Below are 19,623 nucleotides of genomic sequence, written 5' to 3'. Positions count from 1 at the left end.
ACTAAATTTTTTCGGTTGTTCCAGTTGAATTATGAAATTTCTTCATTTAATTTTCCCTAGGATATTGGCTTGGCATATATAAACCACCTGGTGGAGAGAGGAGAATATGACATAGCAGCACGGTAATGATGACATTTTCATAATTATTTGCTATATAAATAGAGTTGACCACAGTTAACAATGAAAATAAGCCATTCTTGGCAGTTGACAGATTTTTTTTATATCTAACAGAGAATTTTTGAATATTAATGGCTTCAACCACAGAATGAATTAATAGATATCATTCCCTCAGCTGTCTCAGTTTTATCAAAGGGCTGTCTCAGTTTTATCAAAGGAGAATTGTTTTTCATTGTTTAATGAGAAAGGTATCAAGAACCATGAAGGTTCTGAGATTTATAAGCTAACAGGTTAGCCTGCTACATTTTCTTGGGACTCCTGGGGTCGGCGCTAACGGCCTGTGTCAGTAAGTAGTAGCCAGAGTACTACTATAAGAGTAGCAATAATGGGAGTGTCAGCATTTTCCCCAGACCCCCAAGCCCCAGTTCCCACAGTGCAAAATAGAGCGGGCCAGGTGACCCTGCTCATGTAGTGGGTTGTGTCACAGCATAGGAACCCTGAGCTTAGGGTATCTGAGTTTTTTCTAGTGGGCAGTAAGCCTGCCTGCCCTTTGCCCTGGAAGATAACATTACCTTCATTATACTGGACAGTAAGCACACCTGCCCTTTGCTCTGCAGGGAGACACCATGTGTGTCCTCTAATTTCTTGGGCTATTTGCCTTGCAGGCATCCTTAAAAGATGGTCCAGAACAAAGTGCCTCTGTTCACAATTCAAAGAAAATTGTTTCCCACCAAGAAGGTGGCAGTTAAATGGAAGTGATCAGACCCCAGGATCCTGGGTTGCAGGGGTCTGTGGTGGCAGAAAATGTGAATGTCATGTCATGGCCATGTGGGTCTGTGCTGGTGCTCCCAGTGGAGCTGTCCAGCGCTGCAAGTGACTGCATGGTGCCCCGGAAGGTTGCCTTCAGGCTGCTTTGAATCTCCTGAGATTATGCAAGAAAATGTGTTTCCTTGATGTGTAAAGTAAGGTTTCATTCATACATAAACAGTCCTCCAGATTATATACTCTGATAGCATTCTAATTTTCTGAAATCTGATTTTGTAGTCCATAATTTAAAGCCATTCAGGAAGGGTCTGGCCCTTTCAGATATGAAGAATTTTCCTCAAGGCAAGAAAGGTCCCGAAACCAGCAGTGCTCATCTGGGTGAAGGGGAAACTCAGAGCAGGCAAATAGGAAAACCCCTAAGCATAGCCTTCTGAAAGAGATTCGTCTTTATTTGTAAATATTTTGTATTAATTTTTATAAGTTCGTCAACTTATGTGTATAACCAAGTAACAGTAATACCTTCATTTTCATTGGCACTTGAGATAGAAATTTGTCAAAACTCTGGGAAGAGAGATTTATCTAACCCGCTGGGCAAAATATCCACTTATTCAGTCTCTTTATTTTTTTATTTATACTTTCTTTCTCCCTGGGATGTTTTTACTGCCAGCAAATGCCAGAAAATTCTCGGGAAAAATGCAGCACTCTGGGAATATGAAGTTTATAAATTTAAAGAAATTGGACAACTTAAGGTAAGCAAATCTTTATTTTAATTCTTAATTTTTGTATGTGATATATTAATATTGAGGTAGAAATAAAATTAAGATAATATTTTTTATTAGGAAGAGAGTATTATCAGCTGGAAAGAAAAATCAAACTTATAGAAATTAGTTTCAAAATATAAACCTAGTGTACAAAGTATATACATATATAATATATTGTATATTATAGCATTGTAATATTATATATTATATTACACATATGATGTGTTCACTTTCTTATCTTTTCCCAGTTCTCTCTGTATTTAGATGAAGTTTTCATGTTCTTTTTAATGACTTTTAAAAACAGGTGTAATCTCATCCAATAGATTGTAAAACATGAGACTTTTTAAAATTTACTAAAGAATTAATGTATTTTTCAAATAACATTTTACCTTCTAGAAGCCAAATAGAAAAATTTGACCACCTGGCTCCAGTGAATAATTTTGGTATTTCATTTTTTCCAAGTATTTCAACTTAGTATATAATATTCAAATCCATCAATAAAGTATTATTTGTTTAAGGCATTTTTTAGAATTTTCAGTATTTGTGGGCCTTTTGAATGCTGTCTTGGAGTTATGAATATGCTTTCAAAAATTCCCAGGTACTCGGCTAGTCAGCCCCGTGATGACTCCCGGGTTTGCCCCATTAATGTTACTCTTCCCTGAAGGTCCCAATGACACTTCTCATTGGGGCCACTGGGCTGTCCCTGCAGGATTTCATCCAGTCTTGAGGCCCCATTTACCTCAATGGCTCCGTGAACAAGACCTCTGTTTTGAATTGTGATGGTCCTTTCTCCTTGTATATACTCCTGATAATGATAACTCAAATTGTTATAAATGCATTTCTTTCCCAAATTTGGCCCTTCTGCTTTCAGTCTGTGTTTATGACAAACAATATATCCATTCCTGGGTGCTTAGTAGCATAAAGCCACTGCTCTTGATGAGAACATCTTGCTCACTTCCTCATTCTATAATATTTAATCTCCAACGCCTGTCGGTTTTATCATGCCAATACCAAATGGGCCTCTCCTCTTCCCCCCTGGTACCACTGCCTTAACCTTTGCCCAAGCCATTGCAAGTGCTTTCTGATCTACCAGCAACCCTAGCCCAAACTTAGCAGCTTAAAGAACCAAATCTGGCCAGGCGTGGTGGCTCCCACTTGTAGTCCCAGCTACTCGGAAGGCTGAGGTAGGAGGACTGGTTGAGCCCAGGAGTTTGAGGTTGAAGTGAGCTATGAAGACGCCACTGCACTCTAGCCTGGGCAATAGAGCAAGACTCTGTTTCAAAAAAATAAAAACAAAAACAAATCTGGAGGCTGGGCTCAGTGGCTTATGCCTGTAATCCTAACACAATGGGAGGCTGAGGCAGGAGGATCGCTTGAGGTCGGGAGTTTGAAGTTGCAGTGAGCTGTGATCCAGCCACTACACCTTAGTCAGGGCAACAGAGCAAGACTCTGTCTCAAAACAAACAAATGAAAAAAAAGGAAATCTAGACTCTTACTTCCCTAATATCTATTGCTTCCCTCCTGCCTATCGAATAAAACTGGAATTCCTATCATGACCCAAGCACCCCTTCCTCTCTAGCCTCATCTCCCTTTCAGTGACCCCCATCTCACATCTCTGGGCCCCTCGGACCTCCCTGCCCACAGGTGCATGTTCAGGGCTCCATGCCTTTGTTCATGTTATTCCCCTGCCAGATGTCCTTCCTTTGCCTGATAAACCTAGGGCTTTAGGAGGCAAGATTCTCCTCTGCTCCCTCAGTGCTTTCTTAACCCCTCTCTTGTAACACCACATAATATCATTATTACCTGTTTGAATGTCTACTTATCTTCCTTCTGGGGCTGTGAGCTCCTTGGGGATAGTGACCCCAGCTCCATGTCCCCAGTACAAAGCCATGGTGTATAGGGCACTGAACAGTATTTGGTATAGGGTCATTGAACAGTATTTGGAAATTTGACTTTTAACACAGCACTGAAAATATCTCAAGAATACAAGATTTATTTTTTCTAATGTCAAAAGATGATTATGAGTTGTTAAAGGTTGATATACTCCAATTTAAGGAAGAAAGATGAGTAGATGACCTATTCTCCTTGATTACTTAACAAATTGACCTTTATAATATCTGTGACCTTCTCCTTCCTATTATTTAGATTTTAATTAATTCATCAGGAAGAACAGAATAAAGGTTAATCTAGACAATTTTCTATTCATTCATACATAATGCATGTGTATATACTTTTGAAAATATAATTTATTGCTAGAAAGTAATGTTCCTTTGTATCTTTTCTCTTCAGAATAATTTTCTAATGTACTGTTTTGCCTTAAATTTTTAAAGTAAAAATATACTTTCATAGTTTTTGCATAACGAATAGTTTTGTTTTGCCACTTTTTAAATAATGTTTTTTTCCTTTCCCTTCCCTAGGCTATTAGTCCTTATTTGCCAAGAGGGGATCCAGTTCTGAAACCACTCATCTATGAAATGATCTTACATGAATTTTTGGAAAGTGATTATGAGGTACAGAATTCTGACATGGTCATAATTACTTGTTCTCAATGGGAAATGTTAAGAATCCAGAAAATAATGCAGTGAAGCAAGAGCAGCTGGTTTTTAAAGGAAACAAATTTGTAGTTTGCATGTGGCAGATGAAACTGAGGTAGATAAACTCTGATGATAACTACTGTTTATGTAGACAGTGAAAACACCTAATCCATGTACATTTTAAAGAATTTTTAAAATTACTTCCTTCACAGATCTGAAGAAAAAGGGCTAAGTACCCTGGTATGGATTTCATAAATAGAATAGCAGCTGCTGTTAGTGCTTACCCTACTCCTAAAGAATCCAGAACCTTTTAAAGCCTGAGTTTCAGTAAGTTCACCAAAGGAAAATTAAAGAGAAATTACATAGCAGGATTGGCGGGGGGGTATTAGAAATTACCTGTTTGCTTATTAAAGAGAAAGTAGTACATATGTTATTTATGTACTATACACTCTGTACTTTTATATGCATATTGCAATTTTATACTCCGAACACTGTCAATAGTAATGTCTCAGTTTTACAGATGAGGAAACCAAAGACTAATGAAATTGTCCAAGCCATACATTTAATAAATAGTCATGCATGATTTGAATTTAAAGTTAATGTTGCAAGCGCCCAAATGGACTATAATTTTTAAAGTTTGTTCATTTAACACTCATTTATTCAGAAAAACATCTGTTTAGTGCCTACTGTATTCCAGGAATGTGCTAGGCGTAGGCATACAAATACAAGTGAAGTGATGCCCATTCAGTTGATAGTTCATAGTCTAAGTCATACCCAAGCATGTAAACCAGTGGTTCTCAGCTGGGGCTGATTTTTTTCCCCCAAGGGAACATTTGGCAATGTCTAGAGACATTTTTGGTTGTTGGGGCTGGCGAGTTGGTCTTACTGACATTTAGTGGGTAGTGTCAGGATGCTACTAAACATCCTAAAATGCACAGGACAGCCCCCTACAATGAATGATCTGTCCTTAATTGTCAGTAGCCTGAGGTTGAGAAGCCCTGATATAATAAACAGGTGAATTATTGTATAATATGCTAGGTGCTCTAATAAAGCTATGAACACAGTGTTGCTGAGACACAGCCTTCTTCCCCTCTGTCCGGAGAAAACCATAGGATTTTTGTTGAGCAGGTTCTAGAAAAGGCTGGTGAGCTCTTTCTCAAAGCTGTGACTGGTGCTGGGAGGATTCGTGAACCAGGAGATGTAACATGTTGGACCTCAGCTGCTGTTTTCCAGCTTCTGCCCAATCTCTGGTCTTTCATGGAAGTGGCAACGTCTTCCACTCCTTTGAAAGTTCAGGGGCTTCACCCATTGATGATTTTTCACTTTGATTCTTCACACTGTGAAGGGTTGTCATTGCCTTCTTATATTTTGGTGTTGTGATGATTCACACTTGTCTCTTTCTAACAGGAACATGAGATGGCTTGCAAAAAGTTAGTATGCGGAAATAGGAAAAGGCCATCAGACTAGAAGGGGATTGAGAAAATGAACTCCTGTGTTTTGAGTGCTGAAGTACAAAACACCTTGTTAACATATTTTTTTAACCAATAACTGATTCAATTTAAGAAGGGGTAATATGGCACTGTGTTTTAACTGTGAGATGGCTTTAGATCTTTAAGATAGTGGTCCTTTATCCTAATAACCTAAGTTTTTGGTCAATTACTGTCACTAAAGTATTCCCGGATACATAAGTTGTAAGCATCCAAATCCATGTATCACAATATAGTTTATTTACTTTTATAAGCCTGTATTCTTAGCATAGGAAGGGTCTAGATGCTTTAGCATGCATTATACTTGAACAAAATATTTCTTAATAATTGCACATGGTAATGGGGGTGGTTTGTTTCTTCATCTTCTCTCACTAGCATGTGTTACAATGTCATAATCCAGTCTCCAGTAGGGGCACAGAGCTGTTCGTTTCTAGATGTGTAAAGAAGATTTCATAGTAATAATTTCTGTCACTGACAGCCTACTGATGGAGGCTAGAGGCATGTTTCCTATTCATTTCCTGTTTGATTCAATTCAATATATCTTTTTTGGAGCCTACCATTGTCTGGAATTGGGCTGATTGCCCAGTTGGATCCAAGGGGGAAAAAAAAACCAAAAAACACAGTCTTAGCCTTTAACAGGTTTCCAGGCTGACTGGGGAGACCATGTTAATAGAATGTAAGCAACTAAAAAATAAGTAAGGTAGAACAAACTGTTCTATAAGACATCTAAACAGGGAGAGGCCATTATTGGCCATAATTTTTGAAAAAGATTTCTTCAGCAAAGAAGGACTTACTACTTTCCAGTATGTTCTCAGTACACAGAGTGGCCATCATAAATATCCTATCTTTGTACATCTTCCCAAAGGAAAGACAATTACGAATGTTCTGTGAAAATGATGAAAAGAGTACAAACTTTATTTAGAAACACTGAAGTATATTATTTTTAAAGTAATTTAAGCATACTTTTTTTATGATTCTGTTTACAGTTTGTTCACATAATTCAACTTTTTCTTTTTCAAGAAACTGTTTTAAATCATGTATCATCAGAGTTATCCTATCGATTCATATCTGAAAGACTTTTGACTGAGACTGAAAGGAATAAGCCTGACTTACCCATAGAGCTTGCAGATGTTTTCTCCTGCATGTTTTAGGAATGTACCTGGGCCAGGCACGGTGGCTCATGCCTGTAATCCTAGCATTCTGGGAGGCCAAGGTGGAGGATCACTTGAGGTCAGGAGTTCAAGACCAGCCTGAGCAAGAGCGAGACCCCGTCTCTACTAAAAGTAGAAAGAAATGATCTGGACAGCTAAAAATATATATAGAAAAAAATTAGCAGGGCATGGTGGTGCATGCCTGTAGTCCCAGCTACCTGGGAGGCTGAGGCAGAAAGATTGCTTAAGCCCAGGCGTTTGAGGTTGCTGTGAGCTTGAAGCCACGGCACTCACTCTAGCCCGGGCAACAGAGTAAGACTCTGTCTCAAAAAAAAAAAAAAAAGAAAGAAAAGAAAGGGGAAAAAAAAGGAATCTGCCTGGTCAGTACTATTAAGGAAGCTATAAGTAATTTCTTTTTAGTTCATAAGCTCTTATAAATATTTTGTATTTTAGCTTCCATTATTCTCCGTGCTTAATTTTGAATTAAATTGTCACATAATTGATGAAATAGCAGTATTCTGTAACAACACTTTTGATCACATATTATGTGGATGAAAATTTTGCGCTTCTAAACAGAGCACTAAAGGTGAGGTTACAAAAAAACAAACTGTACTTCTCTGGAATATTATCTTATTAATTTTCTTTTGTTCCTAAAAAAAATACGAAGTGATACGATTTTCTTGGAGGTAATGATGCTTCAGAACTTATTTATATGGGGTTTTTAGTCATGTGCATGTAGCTTTGCCTATTAATTTGTAACCTAACAGTTGTTTTAAATAGTTAAGCTTTAATATTAATGAGAAATGTTTACATGTTGAAAGTGGGAAGATTTCTATGGCATTTCATTTAATGGATATTTTCTAACCTTTTACTTTAATGGATACTGAGGTGTTCTATAACTTTGTTTATTCTATCATAACAGCTCCCTGATGACTGTGTCCTTTAATAATAATGACCACAGGGTTGACTTTATCAGTATTTCTTAGGTAGCGCATTTATTTGAAGGTATACAAAACCAGTTAAGCAGAGAGAAACCCAATGTGAAATGTAATAAACGTTTATTTCAGTTTATGGTGAGGTCATCATGCTTTTATCACACAATATTACTGGTCATTTGTCTTATTTTGTGTTAGAAGTTGGCATTACTGTGAGGCTGTTACATGGATAGGGAGAAGAGAGAATGGGACCAAGCTTTCTTCTTTCCCTGAACAGTATTATTCCTAGTCTAGGGGCTACTGAGAGAGAGCTGCCAGTATTTGGGTGGAAGTCTTTTCAAAGTCTTTTATGTTCTACAGTCGTAAGAAAACAGAAACTTGATCCAAAGTATCATTTTGGTTCTAAAACATTTTAATGTTCTAATTACATTCCCTCCCCAAGTCTCTAAAGTAAAATTGCAATTATGCTAATATTATGTAAAAGTTGCAATTTAAATGGAAAATGTATGGTCTATTGTTCTGGTCTCTTACTATCCTTCCTAGGGGTTACTTCAGTGGAAATTGGGTAGAACTTTAAAGCAAACTGTATTTCTGATTCTTTTATGATTTTCTTCTTATCAAATCCTAGTGCTTTATAGAAACAACAGCTATCGGACTGTTTTCATTTCTAAGTATCATTTAAATAAATTCAGAATAGTTCATTACAGCATTAGTAGAGTTCTTTAATGTTAATAATACAATTTTTTAAGTGATGTGGTCATCTTGACTTCTCTCTACTGTCTTTTGAATACATTTTTTTCCTAAAGGTTGTCAAGGATCAGTAAGTAAACGGTTCCACCATACTTTGAGTTCTAAAACATGAGGGCTTAAGTTGAGAATCAGAGGGCAGAGACTGAGCAGGGTACTGGCCAAGGATCAGCTGTCGGAGGGAAATAGGATCACATTAAGGGATCTAAGGTTTCTGTCCAAACCACAAAATTTGAGATCCAGATATAGCCAAGGTAAGGACTAAAGGATAAGACTTGAGCTAAAGTCCTAAATCCCAACATAAAACAAGGGCTAGAAGTCAAGAGTGGAAGGAGGACAAAGATGGAGCATTGTTAAAGGTACAGAATGCTGGACAGTTTCACTGTAGGAGCTGCTCTGTCCCCAGCAGGGCCTCTGTGTACAGTTGTGCTGGCTGTGCAGTGCACAACCAGAAGCCCGGACCTAAAGTGCATAGAAGGTGGTAGGGAAAGTAGTTGACTTGGATAATATCTGTGGGATGTTTAAAGATATCATCCAAATGTTATAGTTAGTCCAAAATGAGGGTGGAGCCAGTCAAACCTAAACTCTATGTAGTGGTACTTTATACAAGGAACAGAATACCTTTCTTAGTTGTGCATGTCATAAAAATAAGAACAGCAATAGATGGCACTATCTACTTAACTGTTCAACGGAGATTATTACTCAGTAATGCTCCCTGCCACCCTTAACCATCCTCAAACCCATAATCTGAAAATTGATGAAATGTTTATTGACCAAAATTTTAATCATAAAATTATTTGGTCTGTTACGTGACTACTTTTAAGCATTGTTTAAACTATTAATATCATTCTAAGGATATGGGAAGAATCAAACTCAGTTTCTCCCACTATACCCTCACAACGCAGAATGCTCCTGTGACCCCCTGTCAGTAAGTAAACTGCTCCACCCTGTCAGTAAGTAAACTGCTCCACCACACTTCGAGTGATAAAACATGAGGAGCTGAAGGTTATAAGCCGATCAGCGATGGCCAGTGATTTAATCAATCGAGCTTAAGCTTCCATTAAAATCCAAAAGGGACTGGGTTCAGAGAGGTTCCCAGAGCGTGGTGTGCCCAGAGAGGGCATGCAAGCTCCATGCCTCATCCCACATACCTCGTCCTATACATTTCTTCCACCTGGCTGTTCATCTGTATCCTTTGTAATATTCTTTATAATAAACCAGTAAATGTAAGTAAAGTGTTTTCCCGAGTTCTGTGAGCTGCTCTAACAAATTAGTCAAACTTAAGGAACAGGTGTTGTGGGAACCTGGGTTTGTAGCTGACCAGTCAGAAGTAAAGGTGACAACCTGTTTGTTATTTGCAATTGGCACATCTAAAGTGAGGCCAGTCTCATGGGCCAGAGCCCTCAACCTGTGGGATCTGAGCTGTCTCCAGGCAGGTAGTGTCAGAATTGAATCGAAGTAGAGAGCACCCAGCTGATGTCCATTGCAGAACTGATTGCTTGCTTGGTGTGTTGCGGGGGGGAAACTCCTCTCCACCCCCTGGAAGTTGGGGGTGGGGCTGAGAAGTTCTAGCCCTCTAATCCTGTCTTAGTCTTTCCTGTGACCAGCCTCCATCCTGAAGCTCCCTGGTGGCTGCCAGCCTTACTCCTTTGGTGATTGCAAGGATTTTAGGAGTTGTATGCCAGGAAACAGAAGGAAAACCAAGTGTATATTTCACAGTATTACAATTACTATTCCATTGAAGGAGTGTTCTGTCTCTGTTTTTCCCCTTTGTTTAGGGTTTTGCCACATTGATCCGTGAGTGGCCCGGGGATCTGTATAACAATTCGGTAATAGTTCAAGCAGTTCGGGATCACCTGAAGAAAGACAGTCAGAACAAGACTTTACTTAAAACCCTGGCAGAACTGTGAGTATATTTTAGTGCTGCTTTTTCCACATCAATCCACACTTAAAAGTTTTTCATACTTTAAGATTTGGCAAACTCTGAATGGGGAGGATGCCTTTTATACCATTTTCCTTCATTTACTCCTAATAAAAACTTTTCATAAACTTCACATGAACAACCAGAAAGAAAGGACAGTGAGTGAAACCGTACAACTGTAATTGTAGTCTGTTTCCCAGAGGAGAGGAGCCCTAAGCCGCAGCAGCTGGGAGGGGCAGTGGTTAGGAAACAGAAGGGTGCCAGGTTTCAGACCACTCAAGCATCACAGTTTCCCGGTGAGCGAGGCTCTGGATTCTGTTCTTAAATCTTCAAGTTGGTTAATCTCTCAGATGTCACATTCCTTATCTGTAAGATCACAAGTAACAGTGCCTTATGGGATAATTTTAACCTTTAAATGAGATGTCATAATAGAGGACTAAGCACAGTCAGGGCTCAGAAAGTGGCAGATTGGTTAACATTTTTCGTATTTATTGGGCACTTGTACTGATGCAGGCTTTGTGTTGAATGTCTGTGCTACAGAGATAGAGGAAGTATACTCAGGCTGTCAGGGAGCTTTGGTCTTGGGAAACAAGAAGTGTACTGCGGCTCTATCCGAGAAGACCATTCCTGCATCAGCCCCCCTTGGCACCCCCACCACCTGAGACCACCCGTCTCCCATTTTCTTACTTCTTTTGCCCACAGCCAAGAAAGGGGCACCAAAATGGCCTAGAATCCAGGACTGCATTAGACTTTCCACAGAGGAGGCTGTGTTTGTGGCATTCTGAGTTGGAACACTAATCACTTTCTCTTGGAAGCATTGTTCTAGATGCCCCTTAGATCCCGTGGCTCTGTTCATGTGAACTAACAGTGTCGTTTCAGTTCAGTTGGCTTTCAGGTGCTGGCTTAGGGACTTAAAGTGAAAAACATTGTTTCAATGAAAAGCACATTTCAATTTTATACAACTTCCTTACAAATAAGCTTTTGAAATGTAAACCATTTATCAGGTGAACACCACTTGTAGGAATTTTAACTGGTTTTTCTATTACTAAAATAAGAATTTTCTTCATTCTGGACTATAGTTTCTTCAATGTATAGATTTCTGTAAAACTTAGGAGGCTGAACCCCAAATAAGAAAATTTTTATTATTTGGATATTGTAAATTTTCTGAAGTTTCAGCGAGATAAAAAGCAAAGTTCTGAGAAAAGAATACTTATTGTTCAGGTATAGTTAAATCCCAAGAAATGTTTCTCTAAATAAAGTTAACTTTACTCTCTGAACAAGTGTTTCCATTTTTAATATTGTGAAACATGATCTGTGTGTGTGTTAAATAGAGTGGTTGATGAATATTAATGAAAAAAATTTGTGTTACCAGGTACACCTATGACAAAAACTATGGCAATGCTCTGGAAATATACTTAACACTGAGACATAAAGATGTTTTCCAGTTGATTCACAAGCATAATCTTTTCAGTTCTATCAAGGATAAAATTGTTTTATTGATGGATTTTGATTCAGAGGTAATGTACTCTTTATTTTAGTACTGATACATTATTCTTACTATTCCAAATTTTTAATAATTAGGTGTGTATCCAAATGCTGGATTAGTGAATCAGTCACATAGCTTGCTACATGCAGATCATGCTTGGAACACTCTGACCCTCACTAGATTTATTAGTTGTTTTAGTAGTTGGCATTCAGGAATCCTTTCCTTGATGTGTTTATTCTGTAAAAGCAATTGTAAATTAATGTGAAACTTTTAAAGGTGTGTGTATGTAAAGCAATTTCTTGGTAAAAACAATTTATATAATTCATAGAAGTAAATTAGGCATATGCTTTGGCTCATTTAACCCTCTTAGACTATGTTCAAGAATTAAAAAGCTAAGTGAACTTCTGTTTTGATTCACTTATTACTATTTTATTTCTTGGCATTCACAGATCCAGCATGTGGGGTTTCCATTGGTCTCAGTTGCTGCTCAGGTCTAGGACATGTGGGATGTATTTTTTTATTGTAGGACAAATTTGAATAGCAGGCTACTTAACTAGTAAGTGGTTCCAGCCTCCACAGCTCACAGTGGCTCATGTAAAATGGTACAAACTCTGTGTGTGTTTTAAAAAAGGAATTTAATTACAAGTGCTGGTGATAGTAATAACAAGGTTCACAAAACACACTGTTCTTACTCCAAAAACAGAAATTTTAGATAAAGAGTAGAACCCAACAGTTTCCAAAAGGATTAATTCATTTTTCAATTATATTTTACTATATTTAGGGGTGTTATGTGCTATATTAATCTCCACAAACTTAAACTTAATTTAGATGGAAGCTAGATCTACCTCTCTTTCTCAAAGATTCTTTAACCCATTTTTAAAATACTGAGTCAAATCTTTAGGGACTATAGATCTACAAAGAATTATGCCATTGCAAGGAAGTTCATGTAGAGAGTCTCTGCCTCTGTAGCAGAAGTTGATTAACAGGATGAGATGCTAATACAAAAATTAATTAAATTTTCCTCGTATCCAGTCTTCCCTCATGCCAGCCTCCCCTTTGCCCCCGCCATGTGTCTCCAGAGCTTAGTTTTGCATGTGTAGCTGTGAGAAAAAAGATGAATGAGCTAAAACTAATTGTTATTCAAGAGTATGAACCAAAGGTAAGGAATCAGAGTTTTCTGATTAGAAGAGACCTTAGGGATATTCTACTCCAACATCAAGTATAGAGCAGACAGCTGGATGGCAGCAGGTCACAAGCAGGACCCAGGTGTTTTGTGTGAGCCTCAGCCTGGTGGGCTGTCTTCCCACTACCTCTTGTCATAAATTATCTAATTTGTGTTCCTAAATGTTAAAGGTGGTTAAAGTGAGTTCTAAAAGTCCATGAGCTTTCTGTCATTATGAAACTTCAGGTGTCTTATTCCTTTTCTGGCTCTTACCCCTTCTCCACATAAGGACAAACTCCTTACGTCTGTGGAATCTCGGAGGGCGGCTCTGTCAAGGTGTGGGTACAAAAGGGAAGCTCGTTTTCATGGTACTGATAAAGAGATGCCCTCCATAACTACTGAAAGTCGCATGGGAACTTGTGAAGATATCTGAGACATCAAAGGGCCCAGAATGTGTATGGTCAGATTGTTTGGTGTTTGCTAAGTTATAGCCGGGCACCATTTTAGCAGTATGCAAAGCACATAGGCCTCAGACTGAGACACATTTGAAAATGCATTTCTTTACAAATACCATTTTACATAAAGGCCATTGTAAAGCTAAGAGCCTCCTTAAGTATAGAAAATAAGCTCTCTACCTTTGACTGTGGGAGCATATGCACAGCATTGTGTTTAGTCTTTTCCTCTTAAATAGCAGATTTCAATGACTGGCTATTTTTTTGTGTTTCAGAAAGCTGTTGACATGCTTTTGGACAACGAAGATAAAATTTCAGTGAGTGCTTTTTGTTTTTATATGTGTTACCAGATGAATGTTTGGGATTACTGTAGCCATAAAGAAGAAAGATGTTTATCAGATAATTTTGCAGCTGTGTTTATGTCCTCATAACTCCGCATTTAAACTCTTCTTTTTTTCCCTAGATTAAAAAGGTAGTGGAAGAATTAGAAGACAGACCGGAGTTGCAGCACGTGGTAAGCATGGCAGTCTCCTTTTGCCCTTTTGATTGGTTGGTGGGTAAATCACCTTTCAGTACTGGTGAGAGGATACTACAGTGAACTCTTCAAGGAGGTTAATACTCAGATTGGAGGTTTGACCACAAACAGTGTTTGGTAATGATTAAAATGTGGCATATGCTGTGAATCTGAGGCTAGGGATTAATTCCAGATCAGGCACTTGCATTTTGACTCACAATTGAATTGTGATGGAAAAAAGTTATGAATATATCTATACATAAATATATATGTAAATATAATAACTACATATAATTATAATGAATATTTTTGTGTTATACTGTACCTAAGAGTAAGCACCTTCCCCTCTGTAATTACCATTAAGTACAATCATGGCATAAATTACAGCAAAAGACAGTAGTGCACAACAGATACCAAGTTCTCCTGCCAAAGAAATACCATACAATCGTTCTGGGTTTAGGACCACAGAGTGATAAAAAAATAAGTAGAGTCTCATTTTTTTTTTTTTGGCCCTTACCCTGGCAATAGCTAACCTCACTTCTCTTGTATAGTCTTGGTGGTTGTGCTACTAAGCCCCATTATTCCAGATTTTCTTGGGGGCTACTTTGATTCTTTGCATTGCATAATCATGGGAGTAAAGTAGAAGTAGATGTTTTCTATGTCCTATAAAAAACTTATGCAAGAAAAGGCTTCAGTAGGCAGGGATTACACCAGTAGGACCATGGTATCAGATACGATGAGTATACTTGTATCTTTGCCCATCTCCTTGCACCCCAGGAGGAGGCTCAGGGAATAAAGTGTTTTATTCAAAAGTCAGTTTTATACATTGAAGCTTTTGAATTCTCGAGGATAGGAATGTGAGGCACCTTTTTATTCTTTTGCTGTGCAGATGCTATTGCTATATCATCCATGATTGGAAATCTCAAGATTATCTGCTTACCCAAGCAAAGCTTCACACTGCTGGCCACCTTTCATTTACAAAGCAGTGATTTCTGACCCACTTAAGCCACAAGACAGGATTATAGGCAGTAGCTATCTGTGTGACAGTGTAATCAGTTTAATGGTGAGATGGTGGCAGATCCCACACTGAAATGGCTCATCTTGCCTGCCCAGGCAGTGTATCCTCTGTATAAATTTGACTCGGCAGAAGTGACAGAGCCTCCCTGTCCTGTTTGTGCTCTGGGAAACAGCACCGTGTATCCCAGCTCACACACTGACCCCTGTGCCATTAGACTGGTGGTGGTCTTCATCACACCTTGGGCTGGCAGATGAGTTCAGTCTGACTGCTTGTGCCTCTCTGTCTTGCCTTAGGGATATGTGAACAGTTAGCCACGCAGGGGTTCTTTAAGGTGCATATGTGATGGTCAGGCTTATTTGTGGCTGTGTACAACAGCAAATATCAAACATCATCAGCTCGCTCATTTACAATCACAGCTTCGGGGGCAGATCGAGGCTCTGTGTTTATTATGAACCAATCCACTTGGATACAGCCACTCAAGGTGTGAGTGTACTGTATGTGTTCAATATGATTAAGTCTTCCTGCCTTCCGTAGGTTGTGAGGGTTTTGTTTACATTTAACATTAACTAAACACTGAACACTGTTTTCTAACATCTGAGTGTGATACTGATAAACTTAATCTTTCCTCTGAGTAGAAAATCAATTACTTATTTACTTTGAAGTCCATTAACTTTTTCAGACAGCTAGGGTAAGAAATCAGTTTTGAAAATTGGTTCAGAACACCTGTATTCTTGATTTTTACTTTTTATTTTTGTTTTTGATTCTCCAGTGTAGGCAGCTTTTCAAGACTCAACAAAGAGGAGAATGTGGAATGTATGAGAATTAATTTAGCACCTGCTACTTGAGTTTTCAAGAACATATGCTAAACCCATGCCCCCCTTTTATATAAAAGAAGAGAATTTTTATAATCTACAAGAACCACTAATCAATCATTTTATTTCTTAGCCAAAGCAGATGTTGATGACAATATTAACAATTATCATTAACATTTCTGTAGTGCTTAGTATATGCCAGGCATGATTCTCAGTGGTTTATAAATGGCAACTCATTTAATTCTCACAACAACCCAATGAGATTTTTGCAGATAAACTGAGTCACAGTCCTGCCCTCCCGAAGAGGTTCACACCTCCATCACCTAGAGATTTTTCCTGAAAACTGCTTCTCCCCCAGCCTCTCTGTGGGAGCTGTTTAGAACTAAAGTAGCAGTGCTGCCCAAGTATGGCTTTTCTTATCTTAGTATTCATGGACTCTTCTTTGTTCCTTTTAGTATTTGCATAAGCTTTTCAAGAGAGACCATCATAAGGGGCAGCGCTACCATGAAAAACAGATCAGTCTTTACGCTGAATATGATCGACCAAACTTGCTTCCCTTTCTCCGAGATAGTACCCACTGCCCACTTGAAAAGGTAAGACACGGGCTCCCTGACTTGTGCACTTCAGGTAAAGAGGTTGTCATGTTGGGAAGTTGTTTGTCATTCTTCTCTTCCTGTTTCTGGTCATCCATCTGTCTAAGGTGAAGACTGTTGCTCCCAAAGCAGTAGGTTTTGCGGGGACATTCTGATGAGAAAAGGAGGTCTTTTTGGATTAGATTTTGGTGAGGATCGCAAGCATTTTTGTGACTGGTGTAACTGGAAGACAGGTTTAATCCAGGGTGTAGGATTCAATCAACCATCAAGCAAAACTGATAGCAGGATTTGGAGTCCATTTCCCAGGATCAGAGTGGCGCCTCTTTGTTAGAGCCTGGGAGGAAGACAGACTGTCCAAAGCCAGAAGCAATCGTTACAGTCAGGAATCTGGTTGATAAACCTTGATTATAGCTTAGGTCCTACAACCTGTCTGCTTGCTTGGTTGCATTTCTTTCTTTTTTATTTTCTTTCTTTTCTTTCTTTCTTGGTCTCGCTCTGTTGCCCAGGCTGGAGTACAGTGGTACAGTCATAGCTCACTGTAGTCTCGAACTCCTGGGCTCAAGCGATCCTCCAGCCTCAGCCCCCTGTGTAGCTGGGACTACAGGTACATGCCACCATGCCCAGCTAATTTTTTTTTTCATTTTTGTAGAGGTAGGGTTTCCCTATGTTGCCCAGGTTGTTCTTATACTCCTGGCCTCAAGGAATCCTCCCAAAGTGGTGGGATTACAGGCACCACCCCACCTGGCCGTGTTTGCTTTAAATATTAGCCTTCTGGGTTTCAGTATTTCTCTGGAACACTACATTCCATTACAATTAACTGTTTTCTAGTCTCTCTTTCTCACTCTTCTGTAAATTCTTCAAAAACAAGGAGTTTGTCTTATTCATTTTAATAAGCCTAATATCCAGCACACATTAGACATTTACTAAATATTTGTTGCATCATGAGTGAGTGAATGAATGAATTAAACATCTACAAGGTCTTAGTTAGGGCTAAATATGGACCAGTAAGTTTTATGAGACTGCTGTTTCAAAATAAACTGTAATACTATGTATGTGCTAACAACCGGGCAATCTTAAGGCCAACAGTACTTGAAATCTGATGCTATCTGACGACATCTACAAATGTCTTACTAAATTTGGTTAGCCAGATAAATACTTTTTACTCAGCTGTGTTTATAAACAAAATTTTTAAGAAACATATCTGACCCATAAGAGATGTGTATAAAGAAGTTGATTGATAACACAGTTTATGCACATGTACAAATTTTATAATTACGTCTTCAGCCCATGGTGATTAATATTAAATGTATGAGATTGACTGCAAACCAATTTCGGCTCAGTGGGTTTTTAATGTCACAGTTAATCAAAAAAATATCTTGCCTGTGTATTAACTTATAAAAACCGTTAACATTTTATATTTAGAGCCCTAAAACATTTTCTGAAGAATAAATTTGGAGATGCATCATCTTACTCTAAAAATAAAAGCAGATGTTCTCCTCTTCTCTCACTGTGGGACCTTATAATCTAGCAATAGAGTGAGAATCTTATCTTTCAGCAGTGCTCCTTCATTTGTATCTCACTTTTGAAGGAAACGTCAAATGTTTGCAGAGAGGATGTGACTTCTCTAGAAGTCTCCAGTCGACTCCTCAGGCAGAGCCACACACATGTAGGTGATTTACAGCCATCCTGGGCTCATTCTTCTCATTCATTAAACACAAGTGTAGAGGTGCCACCCAGCTGTTCACATTCCTCACCCATTTTCAGCCCATCCAGTTTAAAGTTTTCTGGCCTAGTAGTGCTCAGTCAGTGGAAGACAGCCCGCTCTAGCCAGTAGGGAAGCAGCAGAACATCACAGACCCATGGAGACTTCTTCATAAAAGATCATCTGGTTATGAAGATCTATTGTGGGAAATATGTATATTTGCAAAAAACATAATACTCTGCCCTTCCTCAGGTACCCAAACTGTCTTAGAGGAGGTATTCATGACTTATTAACTCATGAAGACTCTCTTTCCTTTTTCCTTAAAAATAAGAATTATGTATACACTTAATCTTAGAAACTGATTTCTTTTGTTTACTTGTCACATGAAAAAACTATCATATCTACCAGTTCATGAATGACAAAGTAGATGTCCCCAAGTAAATGCATCCCAGGCTTGCTAGCAGTCACGTGAAGGTTACGGAACATAGGTCTGCATGTTTTGTCTAAAGAAAGACTCATAGAAAATGTGGACTCTTTCTCTCCTGAATATAAAATTAAGAACTTTATCATTCTGTTATTCCCCTCCCTCAAAGAAACCTTCTGCTCCAGAAAAGTTTATAGATTATTTAGTCCTATAGGTGCAAGAGGCTTTTTTGTTGTTTTTATTTTAGGTGAGAAAGGTTTAAGGTTTCAAAGGTATTCAGAACATGTTGATCTACTATTATTTATAATTTACTTCTGGCAGAATATCAGCTGTATTTTTCTTATTTTTGGTTTTCTACCTTTATTGAGATTGGGTCATTGTTGAGAGGAAGGATGATTTCAAATTGCCAACTGGTTGAAATCTTCAAGAATCCGGGTCAGCCTTATTCTGAATTGCTTGAAATCCCACAATCAGTAGTATTTGGCCAAAAAATTTTGTAGATCACTTTTGTAATGCCTGAGTTCCAGTTATAGCTGTACCCATCACCCAAATAGTGTTCATAGTACCCATTAGGTAGGGTTTTTCACCTTCCCTCTTCTTCCCCCTCAGTTGATTTCCAGAGTTTTACTTCCCTCTGTGCACATGTGTGCTCATTGGTTAGTTCCAATTTAATAGTGAATACATGTGGTATTTGTTTTTTCATTCTTGAGATACTTCACTTAGGAGAATGGTCCCCAGTTCCATCCAGATTGTTGCAAATGGTATTAATTCATCATTTTTTATGGCTGAATAGTACTCCATGGTATACATATACCACATTTTATTAATCCACTCATGAATTGATGAGCGCTCAGTTGATTCCAAATCTTTGCAATTGTGAATTGTGCTGCAGTAAACATTTGAGAGCAAATGTCTTTTTGAAACAGTGACTTCTTTTCCTTTGGATAAATACCCAGTAGTGGAATTGCTGGATCAAATCATAGGTCTACTTTTCATTCTCTGAAGAATCTCCATACTGTTTCCTATAGAGATTGTACTATTT

General features: G+C 38.4%; 1 protein-coding gene across 2 annotated transcripts in view; it reads left to right on the top strand.

Annotated features, from left to right (window-relative positions):
- VPS41 (VPS41 subunit of HOPS complex) overlaps positions 1-19,623 on the top strand; it is a 191,186-nt gene that overhangs the window by 146,949 nt on the left and 24,614 nt on the right. For both annotated transcript variants that reach the window (XM_045565358.1, XM_045565357.1), the window contains 8 exons: positions 61-122; positions 1,550-1,631; positions 4,061-4,153; positions 10,276-10,403; positions 11,791-11,935; positions 13,794-13,835; positions 13,982-14,032; positions 16,318-16,455. In XM_045565358.1, the coding sequence (XP_045421314.1) occupies positions 61-122; positions 1,550-1,631; positions 4,061-4,153; positions 10,276-10,403; positions 11,791-11,935; positions 13,794-13,835; positions 13,982-14,032; positions 16,318-16,455 (741 nt within the window). The remainder of the gene's footprint in view (positions 1-60; positions 123-1,549; positions 1,632-4,060; positions 4,154-10,275; positions 10,404-11,790; positions 11,936-13,793; positions 13,836-13,981; positions 14,033-16,317; positions 16,456-19,623) is intronic.

The sequence above is a fragment of the Lemur catta genome, chromosome 11 (assembly GCF_020740605.2).
Source record: "Lemur catta isolate mLemCat1 chromosome 11, mLemCat1.pri, whole genome shotgun sequence".
Classification (NCBI taxonomy): domain Eukaryota; kingdom Metazoa; phylum Chordata; class Mammalia; order Primates; family Lemuridae; genus Lemur; species Lemur catta.
The sequence above is the reverse complement of the archived record's forward strand: the minus strand, read 5'-3'. Positions and strand labels throughout refer to the sequence as shown.